This window comes from Myotis myotis, unplaced genomic scaffold, assembly GCF_014108235.1.
Source record: "Myotis myotis isolate mMyoMyo1 unplaced genomic scaffold, mMyoMyo1.p scaffold_m19_p_2, whole genome shotgun sequence".
NCBI classification, from domain to species: Eukaryota; Metazoa; Chordata; class Mammalia; order Chiroptera; family Vespertilionidae; genus Myotis; species Myotis myotis.
In genome coordinates, this window is record NW_023416324.1 from 35071388 (window position 1) to 35096853 (window position 25466).

General features: G+C 41.6%; 1 protein-coding gene and 1 non-coding gene across 4 annotated transcripts; one reads left to right on the forward strand and one right to left on the reverse strand.

The window, feature by feature from the left end:
- Positions 1 to 6452: 6452 nt before the first annotated feature.
- PRPF38A (pre-mRNA processing factor 38A) lies at positions 6453 to 25249 on the forward strand. Of its 3 annotated transcripts, XM_036349791.1 has the most exons (11): positions 6667 to 6804; positions 7973 to 8010; positions 12346 to 12505; positions 13805 to 13926; positions 15826 to 15911; positions 20843 to 20953; positions 22812 to 22924; positions 23531 to 23557; positions 23676 to 23773; positions 24244 to 24292; positions 24857 to 25249. In XM_036349791.1, the coding sequence occupies exons 3-11, from the start codon at positions 12369 to 12371 to the stop codon at positions 24897 to 24899; spliced, it is 786 nt and encodes a 261-aa protein (XP_036205684.1). In that variant the 5' UTR covers positions 6667 to 6804; positions 7973 to 8010; positions 12346 to 12368; the 3' UTR covers positions 24900 to 25249. The 3 variants fall into 3 exon arrangements, with proteins under 3 accessions (XP_036205682.1, XP_036205683.1, XP_036205684.1); XM_036349789.1 differs by lacking the exon at positions 7973 to 8010 and having other exon boundaries at positions 6453 to 6804; XM_036349790.1 differs by lacking the exons at positions 7973 to 8010; positions 20843 to 20953 and having other exon boundaries at positions 6453 to 6804.
- Positions 14116 to 14222, reverse strand: LOC118677817. The gene has a single exon (XR_004974543.1). It is a non-coding gene; the product is annotated as a U6 spliceosomal RNA (small nuclear RNA).
- Positions 25250 to 25466: the final 217 nt, after the last annotated feature.

A 25466-nucleotide genomic window follows, 5' to 3' on the forward strand; every position in this document is an offset into this window, starting at 1 on the left:
AAAAAATCCAAACATATATGCTAATCTTCTTTAAAATTTGGAAACTGCCATTTATCCTAATAATAATGCCAACCCATTATCTTACATTTAAATAATTAAGAAAATAAATATTTTTTGAGAAGAAACATGATTTTATATGTATAATATAGATACATATATAGTGATCATAATTATTATTTCAATAATATATTCAGGTTGAAATGGACTTCTATATGTAGTATTAACAAGTTAATATTAATTAAAATAGTGTATGTACATGCTCCGAATAGTAATGATGTAAAAATTATTATTTTTTAAAATTCTTTATTGTTTAAAGTATTACATATGTCTCCTTTTTCCCCCACTGAAGAAAATAAATCTCTTTTTAAAAAATATATTTTATTGATTTTTTACAGAGAGGAAAGGAGAGGGAGAGAGCCAGAAACATCGATGAGAGAAAAACACTGATCAGCTGCCTCTGGGGATGTGCCCGCAACCAAGGTACATGCCCCTGACCGGAACCGAACCCAGGACCCGTCAGTCCACAGGCCGACGCTCTATCCACTGAGCCAAACCAGTTAGCGCAAGAAAATAAATCTTATATAAGTGTCTAACTACTCTGCTTTGCACCTGAAACTAATCTATATATATAAAATTCCTAAGTGACCATTACGACCAGTTGACCAGTGGCTATGATGCACACTGACCACCAGGGGGCATATGCTCAATGCAGGAGCTGCCCCCTGGTGTTCAGTGCACTCCCACAGCCAACCTCCTGCGGTCCCTACCCCATGGCCAGCTGGCCCTTATTGGCCCTGATTGCTGGCCAGGCTGAGGGACCCCACCTGTGCAAGAATTCGTGCACCGGGCCTCTAGTATAAAATATTGAATATCAACGGTAACGGACAACAAAAATAAATAAATAAATAAATAAATAAATAAATAAGAAAAACAAGCCTTTCCTCTAAATTCAATGCTTTTCTTATGAAGCTAAAATTTGACAAAACTGGGGTAAAAAAAATTTTTAATGCAGTCTGACAAAATTACTCCAAATGACTGATAGCAGGACCAATAACTGCAGTCTATGTTGAAAACAACAGAATTAGAATAGTATATTACCATTGATTGGCTGCCTCCTGCATGTTTCCTACTTGAGCCTGCAACCTGTACCAGGAATCAAACTAGCGACTGCCTAGTGCATGGGGAGACACTCAACCAACTGAGCCACACTGGCCTGGGCTCTACAACTCTTAAATAATCTAATGGCCTGATTTGTCATTTTGACTATGATATTTGGTTACACTGTCACAATGATCTCATGTTTCAAACAAAAACTTGGCATAGAGTAGATCATTTCCATACCAATAAGGTACTTAATCATGTCTAGTTAAGGCATCAAATCCATACTCTCAACTCTTAAATCCAGGCAATATTTTAGCTGACTAAAGTAGGTATCCTTCAAAACCAAGTCAAGATAAAATTTAACATTCCTTTTCTAGATCATTAGCTATGTTCAATGAGACCAAGTACAGTAGTTCCCCTTATCCTCAGAGGATGTTTGAAGATCCCCAGTGGATGCCTGAAACCGTGGATACCCAACACTAAACATACATACTGTTCTTTCCTATATTTACATACGTATGATATAGTTTAACTCATAAATTAGGCACCGTAATAAAACAATTATAATAATATACTGTAGTATAACTTATGTGAATGTGGCCTTTCTCTCTTTCAAAATATCTGATAATCAATCTGATAACTGAGCCAGCTAATAGGTGGGTAGCCCATATAGCCTGGATACGCTGGACAAAGGATGATTCAGTCCTGGGCAGAAGAGTGCAAGATTTCACTACACTACTAAGTACCATGTGCAATTCAAAACATAAATTTGTATTTCTGGAGTTTTCCATTTAATGTTTTCAGACCACAGTTAAAGGAGGTGACTGAAACCTTGGAAAGTGAAATTGCAGATAAGGGGGACTACTGTATAGGCATATATGTGTACAGTGTGGGCGATGCACCCTCGGCTCAGCAGTCAGAGGGTATAGGGAAGAAGACTCTGCCAGCCTGGACATAACCTGCCTCGCCTGGGTCTATCACTGCTCCAGGCCTGCTTTTCCAAACCTCAAACAGACCAAAGCTATTAGTGCACTCAGACTCTTCCTGAAAATCTTTATAGGGATGGCTCAAGTTGTAGCTCCAGTGAGACTTCCTCAGAGGCCTTCACTAATACACAGTGGAAAGTTGCCCACCCTGTCCCTCATACTGCCCCTCAGGTTCACGATCCATGACACCACCCTATTATCAAAGCAATAGCCATGATATTACTTTCTTATGTAGTGTTTCCCATATCCGAATGCTGTCTTACAAAAGAGCAGAGATCTTGGGGCCTTGTCTCTCTTGTTCATCACTGCATCCTTTGGACTTGGCACATAACAGGTGAATGAACAAATGAATATGTGAAAATGATTAGGGCAATACCGAGTGTGGTAAGGATGTGGAGCAGCCAGAATTCATACACTGCTGGAGGGCATGTGAATTGGCAAAACCACTTTGGAAAATTGGCAGTATCTACTAAAGCTAAACGTATGCGTATCCTATGACCCAACAATTCCAATACAACTTACCCAACAGAAAAACATACCTATCATCAAAATACATGAGCCAGAATGTTCACAGCAGCATTATAAAGCAATGAAATTAAGCCAAGCACAAAGTGGGGAAAACCTCACAAAATAACAATGAACTAAAGAAGTCAGACGCCAAAAGAATGCATACTATACTTAGTCCACTTATACAGCATTCAAAAACAGGTAAAAGTAATCTATAGTGTTAGGAGTCTGATTAGAAGGTAACCTAGGTAACTGAAAGGGAGCATGAAAGGGTTTTTCTGGGATGCTGGTCATGTTGTTTCCTGATCTAGAATCTAGATCATCTAGATCAGCGGTTCTCAACCTGTGGGTGGTGACCCCTTTGGGGGTCAAACGACCCTTTCACAGGGGTTGCCTAAGACCATCAGAAAACACATATTGAATATATAATTACATATTGTTTTTGTGATTAATCACTATGCTTTAATTATGTTCAATTTGTAACAATGAAAATACATCCTGCATATCAGATATTAACATTACGATTCATAACAGTAGCAAAATTACAGTTATGAAGTAGCAACGAAAATAATTTTATGGTTGGGGGTCACCACAACATGAGGAACTGTATTAAAGGGTAGAGGTGCCATAGACCAATTCCAGCATGTCATAATTTCAAGAGTTTCATCATGTAGTCATCTGTTGGGAACGGCTAAAGGCATTTCCCCAAACCTGAATAGTAAACTGATTGTGGCTGCCAGACAGTTAAAGGGCATCTTAATCTACATATTATTGCCTCTTACTGGCCAAACACCTGAACAGCTGTAGGCTATTCCCCATTCTGACAATGGACTCTGTACCCTTTGAAACCTTATCCATTGAAGTGTATTATCTCCACCTTGCCTTAGGACAAATTGTGTTAATAAAAGCAAGGGTCCTAGACAAGGAGGGACTCTCTTCAGTTCCTTTAGCTGAAGGTCCTCTGACCCCCAATGCCTTTCAAAATTATTAGTCTCTGGATTTCTATGTCATCTACGCGCAGCCCCTTTTCCAGAATCCTGAACCCTTCTTGATGCTGGGACATGAACCCCGGCATAAATGGATGCCCGAAGTGGGACTTTTTGAACCCTGGCAGCGCCAACAATATCGAGGCATTAGGAAGGTTGAGAACCACTGATCTAGATCATCTAGATTCTAGATGCTGATTACATGGGCATGTTCCCTAAGAAAACTTACTGACATGTTATTTCTAAAATTCGCTGATTAGGTGAAAGAGATTATAAAATAAAAATATATTCAGCCTGGCAGGCGAGGCTCAGTGGTTGAGCATCGACCTATGAACCAGGTCATGGTTTGATTCCCAGTCAGGGCTTCATCCCCAGTAGGGGCTGTGAGGGAGGCAATCAATAGATTATTCTCTCTTATCATTGATGTTTCTCTCTCTCTCTCTTTCTCTCTGAAGTCAATAAACATATTTTTAAATATCTATATTCAAACAATAAAAACTCATTGAGCCGCACATTCATGATTTCTGCATTTTTCTGTATGTATGCTATTTTTCAATGAAAAGTTCAAAAAATTAAGCAGGAGTCCTGAAGAGGTAGCATAAAGACATCATAGATGCCAGGCTTCTGAGCCATTACCTCACTTTCTTACCCTTGACCCAGTATTTCATCTCAACCACTATCAACAGAGAGATTCCACAGAAGGGTGATAAATGGGGTAAATAAAACGAGAGGCCAGACTTGGCCTAGCAAAGGCTTTGGCTTCTAGAAGGTACCCACCACACACTCTCAATGTTACAGATAGCAGAAATTTGGAACATACACACCACCCAGTCCAGGGGTCACACCCAAGGAAAACAGATGGAGTTGCAGTAAAAATGATAGCAGATATTTACTGAGCTAATATGACAGACGGCGGAGCCAAAACTCTTCATATATTTATCTCAATCCTCACAATAATCCTAGAACAATGTTAGTACATAGTACCAAGTGCACAGAAGGCTCTTAATAATAAATATTTGCTGAGTGATAGATGCTATTATTGCTTCAAAACAGTAACTTGTCCCAATGTTATACAGGATGGCACAGCCTTAATTCAAACCCTGAGCGGCTGGATTCTAGTGACTGTTCTTAACCACTTCACTGTATGTGCAAGTGAACAATGTTAAATATATGCCTCCGAGAGCTTACTTCTGATGTGCTTATTACAATAAGTCAGGCTTCCCAGACTCTGACTGAGAGGCCAAATGGGCCTTGGTTTCCTTATCCATAAAATGGAATAGTAACAGAACCTTCCTTTTATTCAACCAATATGTATTAACTGCCCACTGTGTGCCAGGCAGTGTTCTAGGATTACTGAGGATTAAAGGGGAGAATGCAAAATGGTAAATCCACTCGATCACTTCCTAACTCCTTGTTCTATTTGTAAGGACAGTGGTTCTCTTTTGTTGTTGTTATTTTTTTATATATATATTTTATTGATTTTTTTACAGAGAGGAAGGGAGAGGGATAGAGAGTTAGAAACATCGATCAGCTGCCTCCTGCACACCCCCCACTGGGGATGTGCCCGCAACCGAGGTACATGCCCTTGACCGGAATTGAACCTGGGACCCTTCAATCCGCAGGCCGACGCTCTATCCACTGAGCCAACCCGGTCAGGACTGTTGTTGTTGTTATTATTGTTTTTCACTAATTTGATCTTATGAAACTCACATACAATTCACACAAAATTTTGCACTCAATTTCAGATGATTCATAAACCTTAGAAAGTCCGCGTACTGCCCTCTGCTGTGGTTAAGGACTGTTGCAGAGGAACTTGGCACACCATGTTCTCACATCAGAAACTGCCAATGGCATTCACAAGTACCCCTTACAGCAGGGAAGGGATCCCATTTCTGCAGACCACAGAAATAGAAAACTGGCATATTTAATCATTGCACTTTCACAGACGGTAAACCAGGATAAGAATCTATCTCGTGCCTCTAAGTCCAGTGCTTTTCCCAGCTGTCAAGACAGAAGGCCCTTCGGTTCTAGGGTAAGATTACGGGAAGCAGAAGAGGTAGTAAGCGCAGCACGACGGGGGTGGGGGCAACCTAGACAAGTCTCTCTCTAGGAGCACCTGCTACCTCCGTAAAATGGGATAACAATTTCTGCTGCTATTCCCCCGCCCCCTATGGTGCTGCTAAACTATGGCTCCAAGGAGAAAGGGCGCGCTGCTTCACCGAAGCGATGCAGACCGCAGGGACGGCTGAGATCAGTACCTAGAGTCTCGGGACCCCGCGGGCAGGAGCGCTCACGCTGCTCTGCGGGCTTCCGGCTTTCCCACCGCCAACGCGCAGCCCCTGGCGGGGCCCAAAGTGTTCAGCAACCGGGATGTGCGGAAGGGACGCTCCTAACGGGCTTAGGACAATGCCTGGCACTGAGCAGTCGCTTAGTAAGTATCTGCTGAATTAATCAATGGCCGAGTCGACAGAGAACAACTTCCTCAGTCCCCGCGGCTCAGTCCCCCTCCAGCCCGCGGGCCGCCACACGCACCGCGGGCCGCACCTTCCTGAAGCGAGGAGCAAGTTCTCCACGTCCCACCGTCCCTGCAGCAGGAGCTCGTGGAGCTGCAGTAACGCTCACCTGCACCAGCTGGACTCCTCTAGCAGCCAAGGGGCCGCGCGGGCAGCGGAAACGGGACCCTCACTAGCGATGGAATGAAGGTGAAGAGAAATTTTCGCGCCGAACGTCGAAGCCCCGCCCCGAGGCTGTCTCCTAGTTGCGTCACCAGCCCGCCCTCCCTTCTGTCCCGCCTACCTAACCCGGAGTCCCGCCCACTTCTGTCCCGCCTACCTAACCCGGAGTCCCGCCCACTTCTGTCCCGCCTACCTAAGAGAAGACGCATGACGTAGGCACGCCTACGTGCAGCGACCGTTCTTGATTCTATCGGAGCAGGAAGTTCCCTACGCTGCAGCATTTCCGATTTCAAGCTGGTAACGTGAGCTATTTAAAGGAGACTTCCTCCATCTTTCTTCGTATCTGTTTTGTGTGTGTTTTTAACCGGGATATGACGCACTAAAGGACCCGACGGAAATAGAACTGAAAGCGTTCTAAAATGGCGAACCGCACGGTGAAGGATGCCCACAGCATTCACGGCACCAACCCGCAGTATCTGGTGGAGAAGATCATTCGGACTCGAATCTATGAGTCCAAGTACTGGAAAGAGGAGTGCTTTGGCCTTACCGGTGAGTGGAAGCGCGCCGACCCCACTTTGTGGCCCGGTTCCGACTGGGCACCGGTAGGACTAGAGACCCTGGAGGTGGGGGGACTGGAAGGGACTCTCATTTAGAAAACCTGAGCGCCTACAGAGTAGGCCCTACTCTGTGTCTAGTCTTGTTCTTAGGCTTTGGGCTCGGAGACGACGGGGTCTTATTCCGAAGGGTATGTCAGTTGGGTTCTTTGAGTTGTTCCATGTTTAATGATAACTTGCTGGGTTGCAGACCCGAAAGTCTTTTCTTTTTTGGTAGCTAACATTTATTATTTGCTATGTCAGGCTTGATTCTCACTACGGGCCTTAAACTTTATTATTTAAATTTGAACTCACAGGCTCAGAGAGAGGTGAAGTGACTTGCCCTAGTTCACACAGCTAGTGTTTGATTTTGACAACTTTGGAAGGTTATCCCCATTTTGTAGATGAGGTTTATTCTGTTATGTAGCTGTTGAAGAGTTGTTACTGTGTTTTGTGTCTTTTGTGAATGAAAAGGGGGCTCTGTAATGAATCTGACATGTTCAGTGACAGGAAGTACAGTAAACCCTCGATTTTTCCGACCTCGATTTAACGGACAAAATTTCCAGTTTATATGTCCTGTGAAAATCAACACCCTGTTAATTTTAACATGCTTTTAACCAAGATTTGGTTATAATTAAATTAACAGGTTCTTTTTTGTTGTTATTCACTGTGGTGTTGTTTTTATCTCCCCATTTTGGCTGCCTGTTTGTGTATTAGGTAGATCTGCTAAACCTCTCAATCTCTAGTGCAGGACAATGTCAAACCCTGTTTCTGACCAATTAGATCAGGCAAAGCCTCCAGAGACCCGCCTCTGCCTGCAGATTGATTGGATTCCTCTTAAGTAGCCCTCAGGCAATCATCCACAGGTGGGGCAAGAGGTTTTCCAACAGGGTGGGGCAATTGCTTCTGCCTGGAGGCTAATTGTTATTCTCAGTCTCTTAATGGGCCTCAGAAATTCTACTCTGGTAAGGTCAACTGTCTTACCCCCAAGCAAAACTGCCTGGATAGCAAAGGACTACCAGAGAAAGATGACCTCCACAGCGTGAGGGAATTATATGAAACCGGGTTGGCTGCCTTCTGAACTCTAACCCCAGATCCCCCAACCCTGTCTTCTGCTCACACAGCTCCAGTCCTCTCTGCCCTCCCTTTGCTGGAGCACGAGGTGAGTGGCTATGCACGAAATTTTGTGTGTTGGCCCTTTAAGAAGGAGCCTGCATTTCCAGCCATCTCTCCCTGGCAGACAGCAGCCCTGCTGCTTTTCACAGTCAGATGTTATATGGGCACCTTTCTCAGTTCTGGTGCTCTCTGCTGGATAGCCCAGCTTTGGGAATTAGACCCGAGTTCTCAGTGGCAACCCCCCACAGCTGAGATATCTCTCCGGAAATTTAGCTACTGTCTGTGGGAGCCTGGCCAACCCTTTCACGTCTCTGCCCTTCCTTCCAGTCTCTATGTGGTCTCCACTTTCCATCCTTGGTTATCAGGGTTCTCTCTAGCTAGCCTTCAGTTGATTATTCAGTATGTTTTTTGTGTGTTTTAGTTGTAATTCCAGTTTGTTCCTGGGAACCTGTCTGTGTAACATCCACTTACTCTGCTGCCATTTTTAATCTCCTGTACTGTCGGTTTTTAAAAATATATTTTTATTGGGAGAAACCAAGATGGCAGCATTGGTAAACACCTGAAATTGCTACCTAGCACAACCACTTCAAAACTACAACTAAAGACAAAACAAACATCACCCAGAACCACAGGAAGGCTGGCTGAGTGGAAATTCTACAACTAGAAGGAAAGAGAAAAGCACACTGAGACTCAGGAGGTGCGGAAGTAAAGTGCAGAGGTACGGAGGCTCGAGCGCGTGCGGAAAGGGCTGGCAACAGAGGATGCCAGTGTCTTTTTCAATCGGGAGGGAGTCTCAAGCTCCCTACGGCCCTGACTCTCTGGGGACCCAGACTCATACGGGGAGAAACTGGACTGTCTGGCATCGGTCGGAACTCGAGGGTGGCTTTCTCGAGGGCAGCTTGATCTGGGGTTAGAGTTCAGACAATCGTGCCTGCAGTGATTCAGGACACTGAGACCCGGGGGCCTCCTAGGGCAGGACTGAGGAGCAGCCATAGCTGTTTGCTGTGCCCTGTTGATTCCCTCTGGCCCTTTGAAATCTAAAATTACCTAACAAACTGCAGCTGGGTTAGAGAGAACCGGATCATCCATAAGAAGGCTCAAGGCCCCACAGCAGCTTGCATTGCTTCACAGCTGGGCATCATCTGAGCACCTCCAAACCCCAAACAAGGAAGAGGAATCTGTAGATCTCTCTGAAGCTCCTGCTGGGTAGCCTCAGGCAGAGGCTAAATTAGCACCTCCTTAGAGATCCAAGAGCCCGTGTACCTAGTGGTCAGAGTGGGACCATCCAGATTACAACTCCTCAGATCCATAAGGGACACACTCACGGGGCAGACTCAATGAGCACCAAAGCCCCACTGAAGCAAGTCTTGCCCCAGAAGAGTGTCTTCACCACAGAAGTTCTCCGACTGTAGACACAGCTGATTCTCACAGCCAATTGGCCTGGAGGTCAATTCCTCCCAGTGATACCAACAACAATCAAGGTTTAACTACAATAAGACTGTGCACACAGCCCACAAAGTGGTGCACCAAGAGTGTCCACCTCAGGTAATTGGGGAGGCTGAGCCACTGGGCCCTATAGGACACCTAGCACACAATCACTCTATCAACACACGGAAGCAGCCAAAATGCGGAGACAAAGAAACAGGTCACAAAGAACAGAAATGGAGGAAAGCAAACGACTGGATATAGAGTTCAAAACCACGGTTATAAGGTTTTTCAAGAATTTTCTAGAAACCGCCGATAAATTTAGTGAGACCCTCGAGGATATGAAAAAGGACCAACTAGAAATTAAGCATACACTGACTGAAATAAAGAATAATATACAGAGATCCAACAGCAGACAAGAGGATCCCAAGAATCAAGTCAAAGATTTGAAATATGAAGAAGCAAAAAATAACCAACCGGAAAAGCAAAATGAAAAAAGAATCCAAAAATACGAAGATAGTGTAAGGAGCCTCTGGGACAGCTTCAAGCATACCAACATCCGAATTATAGGGGTGCCAGAAGAAGAGAGAGAGCAAGATATTGAAAACCTATTTGAAGAAATGATTACGGAAAACTTCCCCTACCTGGTGAAAGAAATAGACTTATAAGTCCAGGAAGCGCAGAGAACCCCAAACAAAAGGAATCCAAAGAGGACCACACCAAGACACATCATAATTAAAATGCCAAGAGCAAAAGACAAAGAGAGAATCTTAAAAGCAGCAAGAGAAAAAAAGTCAGTTACTGGTGGGGAGAAAAAAGGAACAACTGTAATAATCTGAACAATAAAGATTTATTTTAAATATATTTTTATTGATTTCAGAGAGGAAGGGAGAGGGACAGAAACATCAATGATGAGAGAGAATCATTGATCAGCTGCCTACTGCACAGCCCCTACTGGGTATTGAGCCCACAACCCGGGCCTGTGCCCTGACTGAGAATCAAACCATGATCTGGTTCAAAGGTCAACTTTCAACCACTGAGCCACACCAGCTGGGCATTCACTGTTAGTTTTAACACATTTTAGTGACTAGGCCATATATTAGAAATAAACACTGTATTAATATCAGTGACAAATAAATATGACATCTACAACTGTAGTCTCCATATTTAAATCGAAGATTCACCTCTCGTAAGCAATGTTCAGGGAATGATGAGCACATGATCACACCATATCTTGAGTGGTAATTGGTTCTGTTGCCTGTAGTGTGACTTTTTGTAGTAGTTTTAATGCCTGCAGGCTGATGTTCTGAGTGCTAAGCCGAAACCCAGCTGTGTGCATTTGTTTGCTCATGGAGACTGATAACTAGACCTATCCAGTATACATTTAAAATCACAGTAATACAATAGAAAAAAAATTTTGTTTTGAAAAATTTTCGATGAAATTAAGTTTTTCATTATACAAACGTCTACATAAGTAAAAACAGGTAAACTAATTTGTCAATTTCTTAACATGCATTTGGACACCCTCTCACCTGAATTAGTCCATTATCTCGAAGGTGATCTTATCATAAAGTCTGAACTGGGCAAGTCATTGTGGGTAGTCATGCCCCTGTAACTTTTTTAGTAAAAGGTTTAACTTTGCCTTAAGCAAGCCCTGCCCTTTGTTCTTGTGCAACTAGGTTAACACACCTTTGAAATGTCAGAGTAATCTTTTTTTGGGAGCTCGTAATCCTGTTAACTATCCTATCATGTAATCTTAGTTCTCTTCTTAATTCCAATGTATAAAGAGAAATGCATGGGGGGCGGGAGGGGGGGGGGGATAAGAGATCAACCGAAGGACTTTTATGCATGCATATAAGTATAACCAATGGACACAAGACACTGGGGGGTAGGGGAAACCGGGGGAATGTCAAGGGGGGGAAAAAAGGAGACATGTAATACTTTTTGTAATACTTTAAGCAATAAAACAAAATTGAGTTGGAAAAAAAAAGAGATTAATGGTTCAGGCATATCTTCATCTGGTTTGTTAGAGTTTTCTGTTTGCCTACTTGTCTATTTTGGCTCAGATCAATTGAGAACATGTCTATTGGACAGGGAGGTAGCTCTCTGGATGGGTAAGTTTTATATTTTTGTTTCTATATTTGTCACAGGCTGAAATTTCAAAATAAAAGCTATAAACTTATAAAAGAAAGAAATGCAGCCCTAACCAGTTTGGCTCAGTGGATAGAGCGTCAGCCTGCCGACTCAAGGGTCCCAGGTTCGATTCCAGTCAAGGGCATGTACCTTGGTTGCAGGCACATCCCCAGTAGGGGGTGTGCATGAAGTAGCTGATTGATGTTTCTCTCTCATTGAGGTTTCTAACTCTCTATCCCTCTCCCTTCCTCTCTGTAAAAAATCAATAAAACATATAAAAAAAAAAAAAGAAATGCAAAACTGTCATTCTCCAGAGCTGAGATCTTGCTTCCTGGCATATCATCAGTTTGGCTCAGATAAACTTTCATAAAATTATCTACAGGGTTGGACATTCCTACATCTCACTATTGACTCCGAATTTTCCCCCTAACATGATGGTGACATGCGTGGACTCTGAAGTTAGACAGCTTAGATTTAAATCCAGGCCTTGCTACTTTCTGGCTGTGGACCTTGAGCAAGTCACTTAACCTTTCTTAGGTTCTTAAGCTAGAACTTAAACTCATGGTTTGTTGTGAAAATTAAATGAAATGCTTAGCTAATAGCCTGGTATATAGTAATTCATCAGTGTATGTTAGCTGCTATGATCATCACCTCTTATTATTACTATTGAATGCACATTTGTTATCCTGATATTAAACTGTTGATGAGTATTCAGGAGGGCCAAACCTTGAACTAACTTCTCTTCAAATCGGGAAAAGCTAAGCCCTAATATGTCTGAGATGCCACTGTTTTGTGTGTTGTTTTTTTTGTTTGTTTGTTTTAGCTGAACTTGTAGTTGATAAAGCCATGGAGTTAAGGTTTGTTGGTGGCGTCTATGGTGGCAACATAAAGCCAACTCCCTTTCTGTGTTTGACCTTGAAGATGCTTCAGATTCAACCAGAGAAGGATATCATTGTTGAGTTTATAAAAAATGAAGATTTCAAGTGAGTAAAATGTTGACTAATATAAAAGCTTCAATTTCAGTAGTCCAGAATTTGCTTTTGGTTAAGAGGAGTGATAACGTATATCAGAGTCCCACTTTAGGATTTTGCTTTTGAACTCTTAAATTTGTATTTTTGTCTGTTTTGATTGATCTTCTTTACTTTTCCAGCATTGGTAACTTTTCCCCCAAAAAAGTATTTCACAAAATCACTGATGCTCAGGGGTAAAGAAAACATGCTGTGGGAGATAAGAGGGAAGACTTTGGTGTTAGATATAGGTTCATGTCCAGACTCTGTTACTTACTAACTCTGACCTTAGAAAAGTACTTAATTTCTAAACTTTACTTTCTTTACTTGTAAAATGGAGACAGAAAATCAATTCAGGATAGATGTGAGGGTTACAGAAGATAGTGCTATAAATTTCACTGCACAGTGTTTGTTGCATAGTAAACATCCCAAAATGTGAGCTGCTCTTATTTTATTATCTATTCTCAAGGAGCTCACAGACAAGAGACATACATAGTAATAGTTCACAGACCAGTAAAAAGAGGCAAAGCTGGCTGCAGATACCATATTCTTTGCTACCATATTATTTAAGTGGAGATTTGATATGGGTAGTTGAATATAAAAGAAAGGGAAAAGTAAAGAATCTTACAAAACATTAACAGCTAGAAAATAGATAACTTTTATTAGGTACTTACTGTGTGCTGTATGCTATGCTTAGTATTATACCTGTATTCCGTCATATACCACACCAGCAAATTAGGTGCTATCTTTTGCATTTTACAAGAATTGAGAAAGCAAATAACAAAGTAAGTAATGGAACCAGAATTTGAACCCAGATGATTTTGAAATTCTTCCTGAATCAGCATTTTGCTGCCTAGCAACAATTTATATATTCATGTCTATGTGTATTAGTTCTTGTTAGTAAATATATCTTACGCTTTCTGTTGTTAAATTTAGTAACTCATTATACTATTTATCTATGAGGTAAATAGGTTTTATCTTAATTTTGCAGGTGATATAATAGACTCTGAAAGTTTAACAACACATCCCAAATTCCCACAACTAATAAGTGGTAGAATGGGAACTTGAACTCAGCACTCCATATTTTAGCTCTTCCTACTGCCCCGTGCTGCCTTTAAAATTGCAGCTTTCTCATTTGCCAAAGAAAAATAACTTGTTTATCCAATACCGTCATAAGAAAAGCCAGTTGTAATACGCAGGAACTTTTCAGGATGAACTTTTAGAATCTTTTAGAACTTTTTAGTAACTATTGTTTCACTGTCATTTATCTGTCAGGTATGTACGCATGTTGGGAGCACTTTATATGAGACTTACAGGTACTGCAATTGATTGCTACAAATACTTGGAGCCTCTGTACAATGATTATAGAAAAATTAAGAGCCAGAACCGAAATGGAGGTAAGTATGGTACCATGTGATTGAACCTTCATTCCTGAGCCAGTTTTTATTTCACCAATATCTCTGCCCTCACATAGTTGCATACATTGTGAGTGTTCCCCTTTATCTCCTTCATTAGACTATTAGCCTCCTGTTGGCCTTAACCAGCCTGCCCTATCTGCCCACCTTTCTGACTGCATCTTTTTTTTTTATAAGATGGAATGCTTCATCAATTTGTGTGCCATCCTTGTGCAGGGGCTATGCTAATCTTCTCTGTAGTGTTCCAATTTTAGTATATGTGCTGCTGAAGTGAGCACCTGACTGCAGCTTATTTTAATCCCAGCCTTGCATCACATGCTCCCTCCACATGTGTGCGCTCCATCCCATAAGATTTAGCTCTAGAATGACCACCATAAAAGCCTTCCCCAAACCTCCCAAAGTTAGTTTTCCATGTTACATCTTCACAGTTCTTTCTGCTGGTCTCTCTAGCACTATACTTCACACTATAGTATATAGACTAAGTGTACTTACTCATACTTATGCAGGAGTCCCACTGAAAAAAGTAAGTATATCCAAGAGGTGCAGCACAATGCCTCTTACAGAGACACTTTTAGTGGTAAAGTGGGTTAGTGCAATCAAAACCTTTTCTCATTTAGTGCAGTAAAAAATTGGTAACTTTTTTTTTTGCCTTTCCGGTCTACATGTATCATTAAGCTGTAGAAGGTTAAGAATTTGAAATTATACTTTAAACTTTTGTTAGCTTACTAATTCATTTATTGAATAAATACATATTAAGTGCCAAGTCATAATGGCCATGGCCCCCATCTTGTTCATCATGTTATTGTTTGCTACGTACTGGAAATAACATGGTGAACAAGAGGGACATGGCCATGACCATTATGGAATTACTTATGATTATACTAGAGGCCTGGTGCATGAAAATTGTGCACTGGGGAGGGGTGTCCCTCAGCCTGGTCTGTACCCTCTCGCAGTCTGGGACCCCTTGGGGGTTGTCCACCTGCCGGCTTAGGCCCGATGAGGATGGCAGTCAGACATCCCTCTCGCACTCCGGAACCCCTCACTTCTTACCACCCACAGCAGAGGCGGGAGAGGCTCCCGCCACCACCGCTGCGCTCACAAACTGTGAGCCCAGCTTCTGGCTGAGCGGAGGGAGTGCACTGACCACCAGGGGACAGCTTCTGTGTTGAGCATCTGCCCCCTGGTGGCCATTGCGCATCATAGCAACCAGTCGTTCTGTCATTTGGCCAATTTGCATATTAGGGTTTTATTATATAGGATTATGTTAACTAAAGTAATATAGGGTTTCTCGATCTATTGGCAGTTTGGGCCATATAATTCTTTGTAGGGAGCTGTGCTGTGCATTGTAGGATATTTAACAGTACCCCTCGCCTCCACTCATTAGAAGCCAGTAGCACTCCCCACCCTAGAAATGGGGGGTAAAATCACCCGTGGTTGTGAACTAATGAACTAAAGTAATGTTTACTATAGAAATTCTGAAACTTTTTCATTTACCATATAAGATGCATTCTATATTCAGAAATTACACTTTAGTTATATATCTATTCAAGAACATTACCCCTGTGCAATTCACAACTATTTGTGCTTGCTTTTGCTTTTGTCTCCTGCTAATTGGGACAGCTTCATTTATCCTTTTATCCCCAACTCCTAAATAAGGCCTGGCACATAGATGGTCTCAATAAATGTGAGTTGAATGAAGATAGGTGGTGAAAGCTTCGAAGGGCTTAGTTTAAGCCCAACTTTAACAGTACTCCCTTCTGTATAATTGCCACAGCATAATAGCTTCACTAGTGAAAAGGAAGCTGCAAAGAATTCACACTTACTTTTTGGCTACCTAAATTTATTTCCAAATTGTTGAGCTTACGATTTTTCTTTTATTAGAGTTTGAACTGATGCACGTAGATGAGTTCATTGATGAACTACTACACAGTGAGAGAGTCTGTGATATCATTCTGCCCCGGCTACAGGTAAGAGATAAAAGTCTCATATGTGAGTCACTCCCCACTAACTTAACCCCCCAAATAAGTAGTCTACATGTCTATGTAAAACATAGCAGATTGGAGGTGAGAGGAAAGCAGATAATTTGAAGGGTAGGGCTTTAAAGGTGATTAACACAAAAAGACTTTGTTCTTTAAAATGTTATGTCAAGGACACTGTAGCTAGGGTAGATTTTTAAAATTTGTGAGAAGCTTTTTTCAAATTAACCTTCATATAAGAATTCAGGATACTAAACAAATAAAAGGAGGGTCAGGAGTAAGAGCAGACTTTAATCCCTAAAATAGCACTGTAATCATCCTGTCTCCCTTTCCCAGAGATAAATGATTATCCATGAAATACCTCTCAGGAACAGCTTTTATAGAGTATGATTTTAAAACTGTTGAAAATACAAAGGGAAAACAGATATAGTAGGTAGCTAAAGAGAAAGGGAATGAAAATTTCTGGGAAACCAAGATGGCGGCATAGGTAAACACCAGAGTTTGCTGCCTCGCACAACCACTTCAAAACTACAACTAAAAGATGGAACGGACATCATCCAGAACCACAGGAAGGCTGGCTGAGTGGAAATTCTACAACTAGAAGGAAAGAGAAAAGCATACCGAGACTCAGAGGAGGTGCAGTGCGGTAGTAAAATACTAAGGTACAGAGGCGCACCCAGAGTGGGCTGGCTGCTGAGGGCACAGTTGTCTTTTTCGATCGGGAGGGAGTCTTAGGCACTGAGCTCCAGTTCCGGGCGAGTCTCTGGGGATCCAGACTCATACGGGAGAAGCAGGACTGTCTGGCATTGGTTGGAACTCGAGGGCAGCTCTCTCGGAGGTGCTTGCAGCAATTGCCAGGACACTGAGAAGCAGGGCCTCTGAGGGCAGCCATAACTGCTAACCCCGCCCTGTTGATCCCATGGGACTGGCTCTGCCCAAGCCTTGCATGGAGGCTTTGGCTGGATAGCCTCAGGCAGAGGCTAGATTAGCACCTCCCTAGAGATCCAGGAGCCAGTGTGACCAGTGGTCAGAGTGGGACCATCCAGTTTGCAGCTCCTCGGATCCATAAAGGACACACTCAGGGGGCAGACTCAATGAGCACCAAAGCCCCACTGAAGCAAGTCTTGCCCCAGAAGGGTGTCTTTAGCACAAAAGTTCTCCCACTGTAGACACAGCTGATTCTCACAGCCAATTGGCCTGGAGGTCAATCCCTCCCAGTGTTACCTACAACAATCAAGGCTTAACTACATCAAGACTGTGCACAAAGATCACAAAGGGGTGCACCAAGAGTGTCCTCCTTAGGTAATTGGGGAGGCTGAACCACTGGGCCCTAGAGGACACCTAGCACAAAAAAGCCACTCTGTAGACACAGCGAAGCATAAAAAAATGCGGAGACAAAGAAACAGGACACAAATGACAGAAATGGAGGAAAGCAAACTACTGGATATAGAGTTCAAAACCACACTTTTAAGGTTTTTCAAGAACTTTCTAGAAGCCGCCGATAAATTTAGTAAGACCCTCAAAAAGACTGGTGAGACCGCCAATAAATGTAGTGAGATCCTCAAGAAATCTAGTCAGACCCTTGAGGTTATGATAAAGGACCAACTGGAAATTAAGCATTCACTGACTGAAATGGAGGATATTATACAGACTCCCAGTAGCAGACTAGAGGATCGCAAGAATCAAGTCAAAGATTTCAAATACGAAGAAGCAAAAAACACCCAACCGGAAAAGCAAAATGAAAAAAGAATCCAAAAATACGAAGATAGTGTAAGGAGCCTCTGGGACAGCTTCAAGCATACCAACATCAGAATTATAGGGGTGCCAGAAGAAGAGAGAGAGCAAGATATTGAAAACCTATTTGAAGAAATAATGACAGAAAACTTCCCCTACCTGGTGAAAGAAATAGACTTACAAGTCCAGGAAGCACAGAGAACCCCAAACAAAAGGAATCCAAAGAGGACCACACCAAGACACATCATAATTAAAATGCCAAGAGCAAAAGACAGAGAGAGAATCTTAAAAGCAGCAAGAGAAAGAAAGTCAGTTACCTACAAGGGAATACCCATACGACTGTCAGCTGATTTCTCAACAGAAACTTTGCAGGCCAGAAGGGAGTGGCAAGAAATATTCAAAGTGATGAATGCCAAGAACCTACAACCAAGATTACTTTATCCAGCAAAGCTATCATTCAGAATTAAAGGCCAGATAAAGAGCTTCACAGACAATAAAGAGCTAAAGGAGTTCATCACCACCAAACCAGCATTCTATGGAATGCTGAAAGGTATCCTTTAAGAAGAGGAAGAAGAAGAAAAAGGTAAAGATAGAAATCATGAACAACAAATACACATCTATCAACAAGTGAATCTGAAAATGAAGTGAATAAATAATCTGATGAACAGAATGAACTGGTGATTATAATAGAATCAGGGACATAGAAAGGGAATGGACTGATTATTCTTGGGGGGGGGAGTGTGTGGGGGGTGCGGGAAGAGACTGGTCAAAAATTGCACCTATGGATGAGGACAGTGGGTGGGGAGTGATGGCGGAGGATAGGGTGGGAACTGGGTGGAGGGGAGTTATGGGGGTGGAAAAAGAGGAACAACTAATAATCTGAATAATAAAGATTTAATTAAAAATTTGTTTAAGACAAAAAAAAAAAAGAGAGAGAAAGGGAATGGAGATTTCTAAAGAGAGAGTAGAGAGATGACTGAACAGGGAATTAGGAGACCTAAGTTTCTAGGTTATTATTACAACTGACTTGCTGTGGGACCTGGTTTTATTTCCCCATCTATAAAATAAAAAATTAGATTAGTGGTCTGCCCCTTGGGACTATTTTAAGGCTACTGGAAGGAATAAGAGGAGACAGCCTTACATTTGCCAACCAGAGCAGCACCTTTTTCTCTAAGTAACATATTGGGCTTGAGAGTGAGATTTCATTTGAGCAAAGGCTTTCTTTTAAATGGCTTTATTAAGATATAATTGACATAAACTACATATACTTTAAGTATACAGTTTGGCAAGTTTTGACATATGTGTATATGCTCTTGAAACTGTCATCACAATTAAGAAAAGTGAACATACCCATCACACCCAAAAGTTTCCTTCTTTGTAATCCCGCCCTCCCACCCCATTCAACCACTGATATATATGCTACTTGTCATGATAGATTAGTTGCATTTTGGAATTAGTACAGTACATTCTAATTTTTGTCTGTCTTCTCCCCAGCATAATCATTTTTAAATTCATCTATGTTGTTACATGTATTAATAGTTTATTTCCTTTTATTGCTGAATGAGTGTCTCTCTCCTGTTCCTTACTGGATGGATACTATAGGCCATGTGGTGAAGAGAATGAGATTTCAAGTCTGAAAACTGGCTTTTAGGACCCAATTCTCTTACACATTATGGATTACATTAGTTATTATTATCATATTGTCTGCTATTGTTATTTTTAGAAATACTGCAAGAAATCAAATACTTAGAATTGCAGTCAGGGTTTAGCTAAGGGTTCCAAAGCCCAGTCAGCTTGAAGCAAACTTACTGAATTGAGGTGGTCTGCATGGAGTCTAGAAGACTACAAAACAAGCCTGAGAAATTGAAATTTGACAGGTACATGTTATGTCAGCAAGAGGTGTGTTCTAGTGTGGGCCTTTTACATGTCTTGGATTAAGTGACCTTTAAGAAGTGACCCTCTTGCTCTGATTCTGTTCTTAGTAAGCAACCCATAGATAAGTTTAGTTTCTGATGTGCCCTGACATTGGCAAGGAGCTTCTGTGCAATGAATTCTAATTTCATCAAACACAAATACTATGGATTATATATTGACTTTATTCACTGCCAAGTCTGGTGAGCATTAGGGATTTTGGATACCCTATCTGATGTGATCCTAGATCCCAAACTATGGTGATCCTGAGTGGACAGCTTTTTCTGATGGATTGACGTCACCGAGTGGCATCTTTCTCTGTCTCATTTCTACCAACTTTTATAGAATGTTTTTAGGGATGAATGAGAGTTAAGTAACATACAAATGTTACTATTTATTTTAGGGCTATCCAACATTCTTTATGTACTTGGCACCTGGAAATGGTAAGGGATCATATGACCCAGCCAGTCCATTTGGCAGTTTTGAACTCACCTTTGCCTCTCAGATCCTTTATCACTCAGTAAACACTGCTAAGCCACATCTCTGAAGAAAATGGAACCAGATTGTTTATTTCCTGTGCCATGTTAAAAATGCATGACTCTAGACCAGGGGTCCTCAAACTACGGCCCGCGGGCCACATGCAAATACAAAAATTGTTTTTGTTCCCGTTTTGTTTTTTTACTTCAAAATAAGATATGTGCAGTGTGCATAGGAATTTGTTCATAGTTTTTTTTTTTTTAAACTATAGTCTGGCCCTCCAACGGTCTGAGGGACAGTGAACTGGCCCCGTTTAAAAAGTTTGAGGACCCCTGCTCTAGACAGCTCTCTGAACCTTGGGTTTTAGAGAGAATTGGTGCTATTCTAAAGCAAGACCTGATACACTCTTCAGCTTCCAAACTGGGCTGAGCCTCAGTGGATCAGTTGGGGTAGATTCTGATCTGAGCCACTTCTGGCAGAACTTTCAGCCGTGAACTTATGGCCCTTATATATGAAGTCCACATTTTTTTATTTGAGGCTATCCCTATCTTGATTGATATCCCAGTGACCTTGGAGTATAAGGTCACAGAGAATATAACCAACAGGAAATGGAGATGTCCCTTCAGCTTTGTATCTGTTTACAGGGGAATTTAAAGATTACATAGATTTCAGGTATGTTAAACACCTTATGAACATTTTAAACTGTCAAGGATGTCTCTGAAATCAATCTCAGGAGCCCAGTGTTGGGGCTTCTGGACATAGATATCAAGGTCCACTAACACTCATTGTGTTTTCTGTAGAAACGCTATGTGCTAGAGGAAGCTGAGCAATTGGAGCCTCGGGTTAGCGCTCTAGAAGAGGACATGGATGATGTCGAGTCCAGTGAGGAAGAGGAAGAAGAGGATGAGAAGGTCAGGTACCTGGGAGCTTAAGGCTGAAGGATAGTTACAGGGAATGGAAATGATGCTTTTTTGTTGTTTTTAACTTTTTTTAACCAAAAAATGCAGTATTTAGTCAATAAGAACATGGGCTTTAGAGTTAGACATTGGTTCATATCTCAGCTCTGCTCTTTATAGTAGTATAATCTTGTGCAAATTACATAATCCCAGTTTTCTCTGTATAATGTGGATATGCTTATGGTAAGTTAAAAAAGAAGGATCTAAAACATTTGTGATTAAAATTCAAGAAAGAATATACATATGGAAAAAGGTTAGCGGAACATACAAGAAATACTGGCTCATGGAGTCTGAGACATTACAAATGGAAGTGTAACTCTGAGCCATCAGGCTCCCTTAAAGTTGAGTGTAGAAGGAAGGACAATCATTCACGAATTCAAAGCCATGTAAAACTGAGGTGCTTTTCGCTGGTGAGTGAACCAAAAGTAGGCCTTTTTTTAAATGGGAAATCTTAATCATATACCAAAGCGGAGAGATTGTACTTCATTTTACCCATCAGCCTAGCTTCAATGGTGATCAACTCATAGCCAGTTTGTTTCCTCTACATCTCTACCCATTTGCCCCCCACCAATTACCTTGAAGCATCTTAACATTTCATTTGTGTTTTTAAAATGAGTTGATTCTAGAATAGCCTTCCAAGATGAACGTTCTTGGTAGCATTGTAAACTCATGGATTTAAGCATTGTTTTATGCTTTGAAACATTACTGTCCCTCTTGATGCTTACAATGTCCCATCTTTGGACAGTGCAGTCCTTCAACTTGACTTGTGAGTTTGATAGAATCATAGTAGTCTCAGCCCATTGCTTTCTGATATGACGATATGTTCTAGTCATCTTTTACTAGCATCTGCCCCCAACCTGGAATTAGCCGTTTTCCAAGGAGTCTTTGGTTCCATTTACTGAGACATACTATTTAGATACCATAACTTGGGTATTCTACGTGGTTATTGCTCTGGGTTTGGGCAGTGTAACAAACTAGGCTTTTGTAGTTGGCTGAGCAAGAGGAAATTTTTTTTTTAAGATTAAAGTACACCGTGAGTTTGTACTTAACCTTAATGATTTTACATCTATATGTCTTCTTTTGCATCGGAAATTCAACTTCTTAAGGAGATAAACATGATTAGTTATATCTCACTACTCTCAGTAAGTCCCAGAATGGTACCAACACTAGCACAATAATGGAATTATTGGAAAGTTTTTTTTATTGGAGTTTTTTCCTCCTCAGAGTTATCCCTCCATGTTTTTCAAATTACTGTTTTTAAAATCACTTGAAGGTAGCCCAGCTGGTGTGGTTCAGTGGTTGAGTGTCGACCTGTGAACCAGGAGGTCACAGTTTGATTCCCAGTTGAAGTACATGCCAAGGTTTCAGGCTCGATCCCCAGTGGAGGGCATGCAGGAGGCATGATTCTCGTCATTGATTTTTTTTTTTTTTTAAACATATTTTATTGATTTTTTACAGAGAGGAAGGGAGAGAGATAGAGAGTTAGAAACATCAATGAGAGAGAAACATCGATCAGCTGCCTCCTGCACATCTCCCACTTGGGATGTGCCCGCAACCCAGGTACATGCCCTTGATCGGAATCAAACCCGGGACCCTTGAGTCCGCAGGCCGACGCTCTATCCACTGAGCCAAACCGGTTTCGGCATCGTCATTGATATTTTTTATCTCTCTCCTCCCTCTCTGAAATAAAAACATCACTTAAAAGTAGAATTTGGGACAGGATAGGGAGGGGAGTGTAGCAAGTATTTCTAAATGGCTCTCTATAAGCCTGTGCTCATCACTGATCCATCTATCGCATTTATCTCATTTACAGTTGGAGAGAGTACCATCACCTGATCACCGCCGGAGAAGCTACCGAGACTTGGACAAGCCCCGCCGCTCTCCCACACTGCGCTACAGGAGAAGTAGGAGCCGGTCTCCCAGAAGGTAAGGCCCTAGTCATTTGCCTTTTCCAGGGAGATTTTAAGCACTGTAGAGTCAAGGTTTGGACTTCAGAGAAGGAAAGATGCCAGTCTATGGAGAATGTGTGCTTGCCCAATGTGTTAGTTGCTGGAAAATAACCACCCACAAAACCTCAGTGGCAGACAATATAACCATTTATTTAAGTTCACAAGTCTGCAGTCAGTAATAATAAGCTGGGCTTGGACAGGCAGTTTTTTTTAGTATGTTATGTTCACTCACCTGATTTGTAGTCTGTTGGCCAATACAAGATGGCCTTAGTTAGCTAGGATGACTGGGGCAATTCATCTCTTCTCTATGTATGTCACATTCTAGGCTAGGTTAGGCACGTTCTCATGGTAATGGCAGAATTCAAGAGCAAACAAGCCCAATCATGCAAGTTTCTTTCCACTATACGCTTGTATCACCTCTGTAAATATCCCATTGGCCAAAGCAAGTCACTTGGAGTGGGAGGGTGCTAAAAGTTACATGACAAAAGAGATGGGTTAAAAATTGGGGCAATATTTTGCAGTCTACAACATTCAAGGCACCTACCTACTAAGGCTCTTCTTCATCTGTTTTCTTTCCGTATAGGCGGAGTCGGTCTCCAAAAAGGAGGAGGTAGGCCTTTGGGTTTTTGTAATGAAGGATAGGAACTGGGGGAAGGGGACGGAGGGGATACTGTTTTTGTGATTAAATTGTCAGGCAGATATGGGAGTCTGACCAGTCATTTCCACAGCCCTTCCCCTCGCCGAGAGAGGCATCGGAGCAAGAGTCCAAGACGTCACCGCAGCAGGTCCCGAGATAGACGGCACAGATCCCGCTCCAAGTCCCCAGGTATAACATTTGGGCCTTTTGCTATTGGTTGTATTAACAGAGAAATGTAATAGGAACAGTTAACCTCTTGCAATACTGTAGTGCTTGTGTTATTGCTTAGAAGAAAAGGAAATGGACTTAGAATTTAAAAATTAAGAGTTGACATCTTGACTCTCATTTACAGGCTTTGCTGTTAAGAGGAGGAGCCTCAGTTTTTTCATCATCTGAAATGTTAGGACTAAGACTTAATAGAGTAGTGGTAAATAAATTCTCAATATGATGCATCCATAAAGCCCTGGATGCATATGAAGTGGATTCATTTCTCCTCACCACCATACACATACCAATTCAGAGAGGTGCTATCCAACAGAGAAGTCCCTAGCATAGACCAAAAAAGTATTAAGCCAGCGGGAGGTTTTGGGGGAGGTAAAAATGACATTGGAGGAATAGGAGGGTAGAATCTCATTCATTATTGGCCTATTCTTTTCCAGGTCATCACCGTAGTCATAGACACAGGAGCCACTCAAAATCTCCTGAAAGGTATGGATTGACCTCTGTTTTGACTTGAGAATTTCACTCTTTATTCAGAAATTAAAGCCCCAATCACAATTAAATTTGACCTGAAATTTTGTTTTGATGGGGATATTTAGGAATTCTCCTTCATTACAGGAGAAAATTGGCCTGTTGTACTGAGAATTACTAGAATTATATGTTTATGTTTTGTTTTTCCTTGTAGGTGATAGGGGTATGAGCTTTGGTCTCAGGAGGCCTGGGCTTAACCCTAACCTTTAACACTTTTAACAGAGTGACAATGGACAAGTCACTTTCATTTGATAAGCTTTAAATAGAAATGTCTATATGCTATACACTGTTAACATTCATTCTTAATCTCTCAGAGGTCATTTCCTCAGTAGTAAATTTTGGACAGTAATGCTAGCTAGACTCATTGTGTTACTCTGAGACATAAAACACCAGGCCATTTAATGAATATTGTGTCACCTCTGTTCCCATCAGTGTCACCATACCCCAGTTTTTCTCAAAAGTCCTTGCCCAGCTCCTTGAACAGCTGTTAAATTTAATAATGTGTATGTGTTGCCATTTCAGATCTAAGAAAAGCCACAAGAAGAGCCGGAGAGGAAATGAGTAATGGACTCAGTTTAGGTTTAGTCCAAAGAGCCTCCTGCAAATATGAAGTCATCTCTCTATGTGGAAGTACTAAGATCTACTCCCACGGCAGCTATAAGACTATTTTAGGGTGTTTTTGTTTTTTAACCTGAAAGTCTCTCCACTTTTTTTTTTTTTTTGGTAATGAAAGAGCTATTAGTTTTATATCTCTTTTTGAGTCCTAATCCATATTTGAGGGATAATGCTCCCCAAGGGCTGCTTTTGATCCCTTGTACAACAAACACTGAGGATTTGGGAAGTGGAGGGTATGTATGACAAGGAGAGGATATGGCGGCCTAGTGATCCTTTTGTTATTAAATTTAACATTCCATCTTTCTGTGGTTTCATTTTTAGTTTACTCCCTGATTGGAACTGTTTTGAGAACCCTAAGATTTGTGCTGCTGCTGTTATATTCAAAGTTCAAGTCAGTAAAACATTAATGCTTCCGCCCCCCCAGCAGTAGCAAGTGATAATAAGCATGAGAACTAACTGATTAATAGCAGTTTTGTAAGAAAATAATGCAATGCAAGGCTTCTTCTGGATCATTTAA

Bases quoted from the DNA above. Each gene is read 5' to 3' on its own strand.
- PRPF38A (XM_036349789.1), top strand. From the start codon at position 6,675: ATGGCGAACCGCACGGTGAAGGATGCCCACAGCATTCACGGCACCAAC. The intron at 20,954-22,811 runs GTCAGGTACCTG...TCTCATTTACAG, and splicing joins AGGAAGAAGAGGATGAGAAG to TTGGAGAGAGTACCATCACC. The intron at 23,774-24,243 runs GTATAACATTTG...ATTCTTTTCCAG, and splicing joins ATCCCGCTCCAAGTCCCCAG to GTCATCACCGTAGTCATAGA.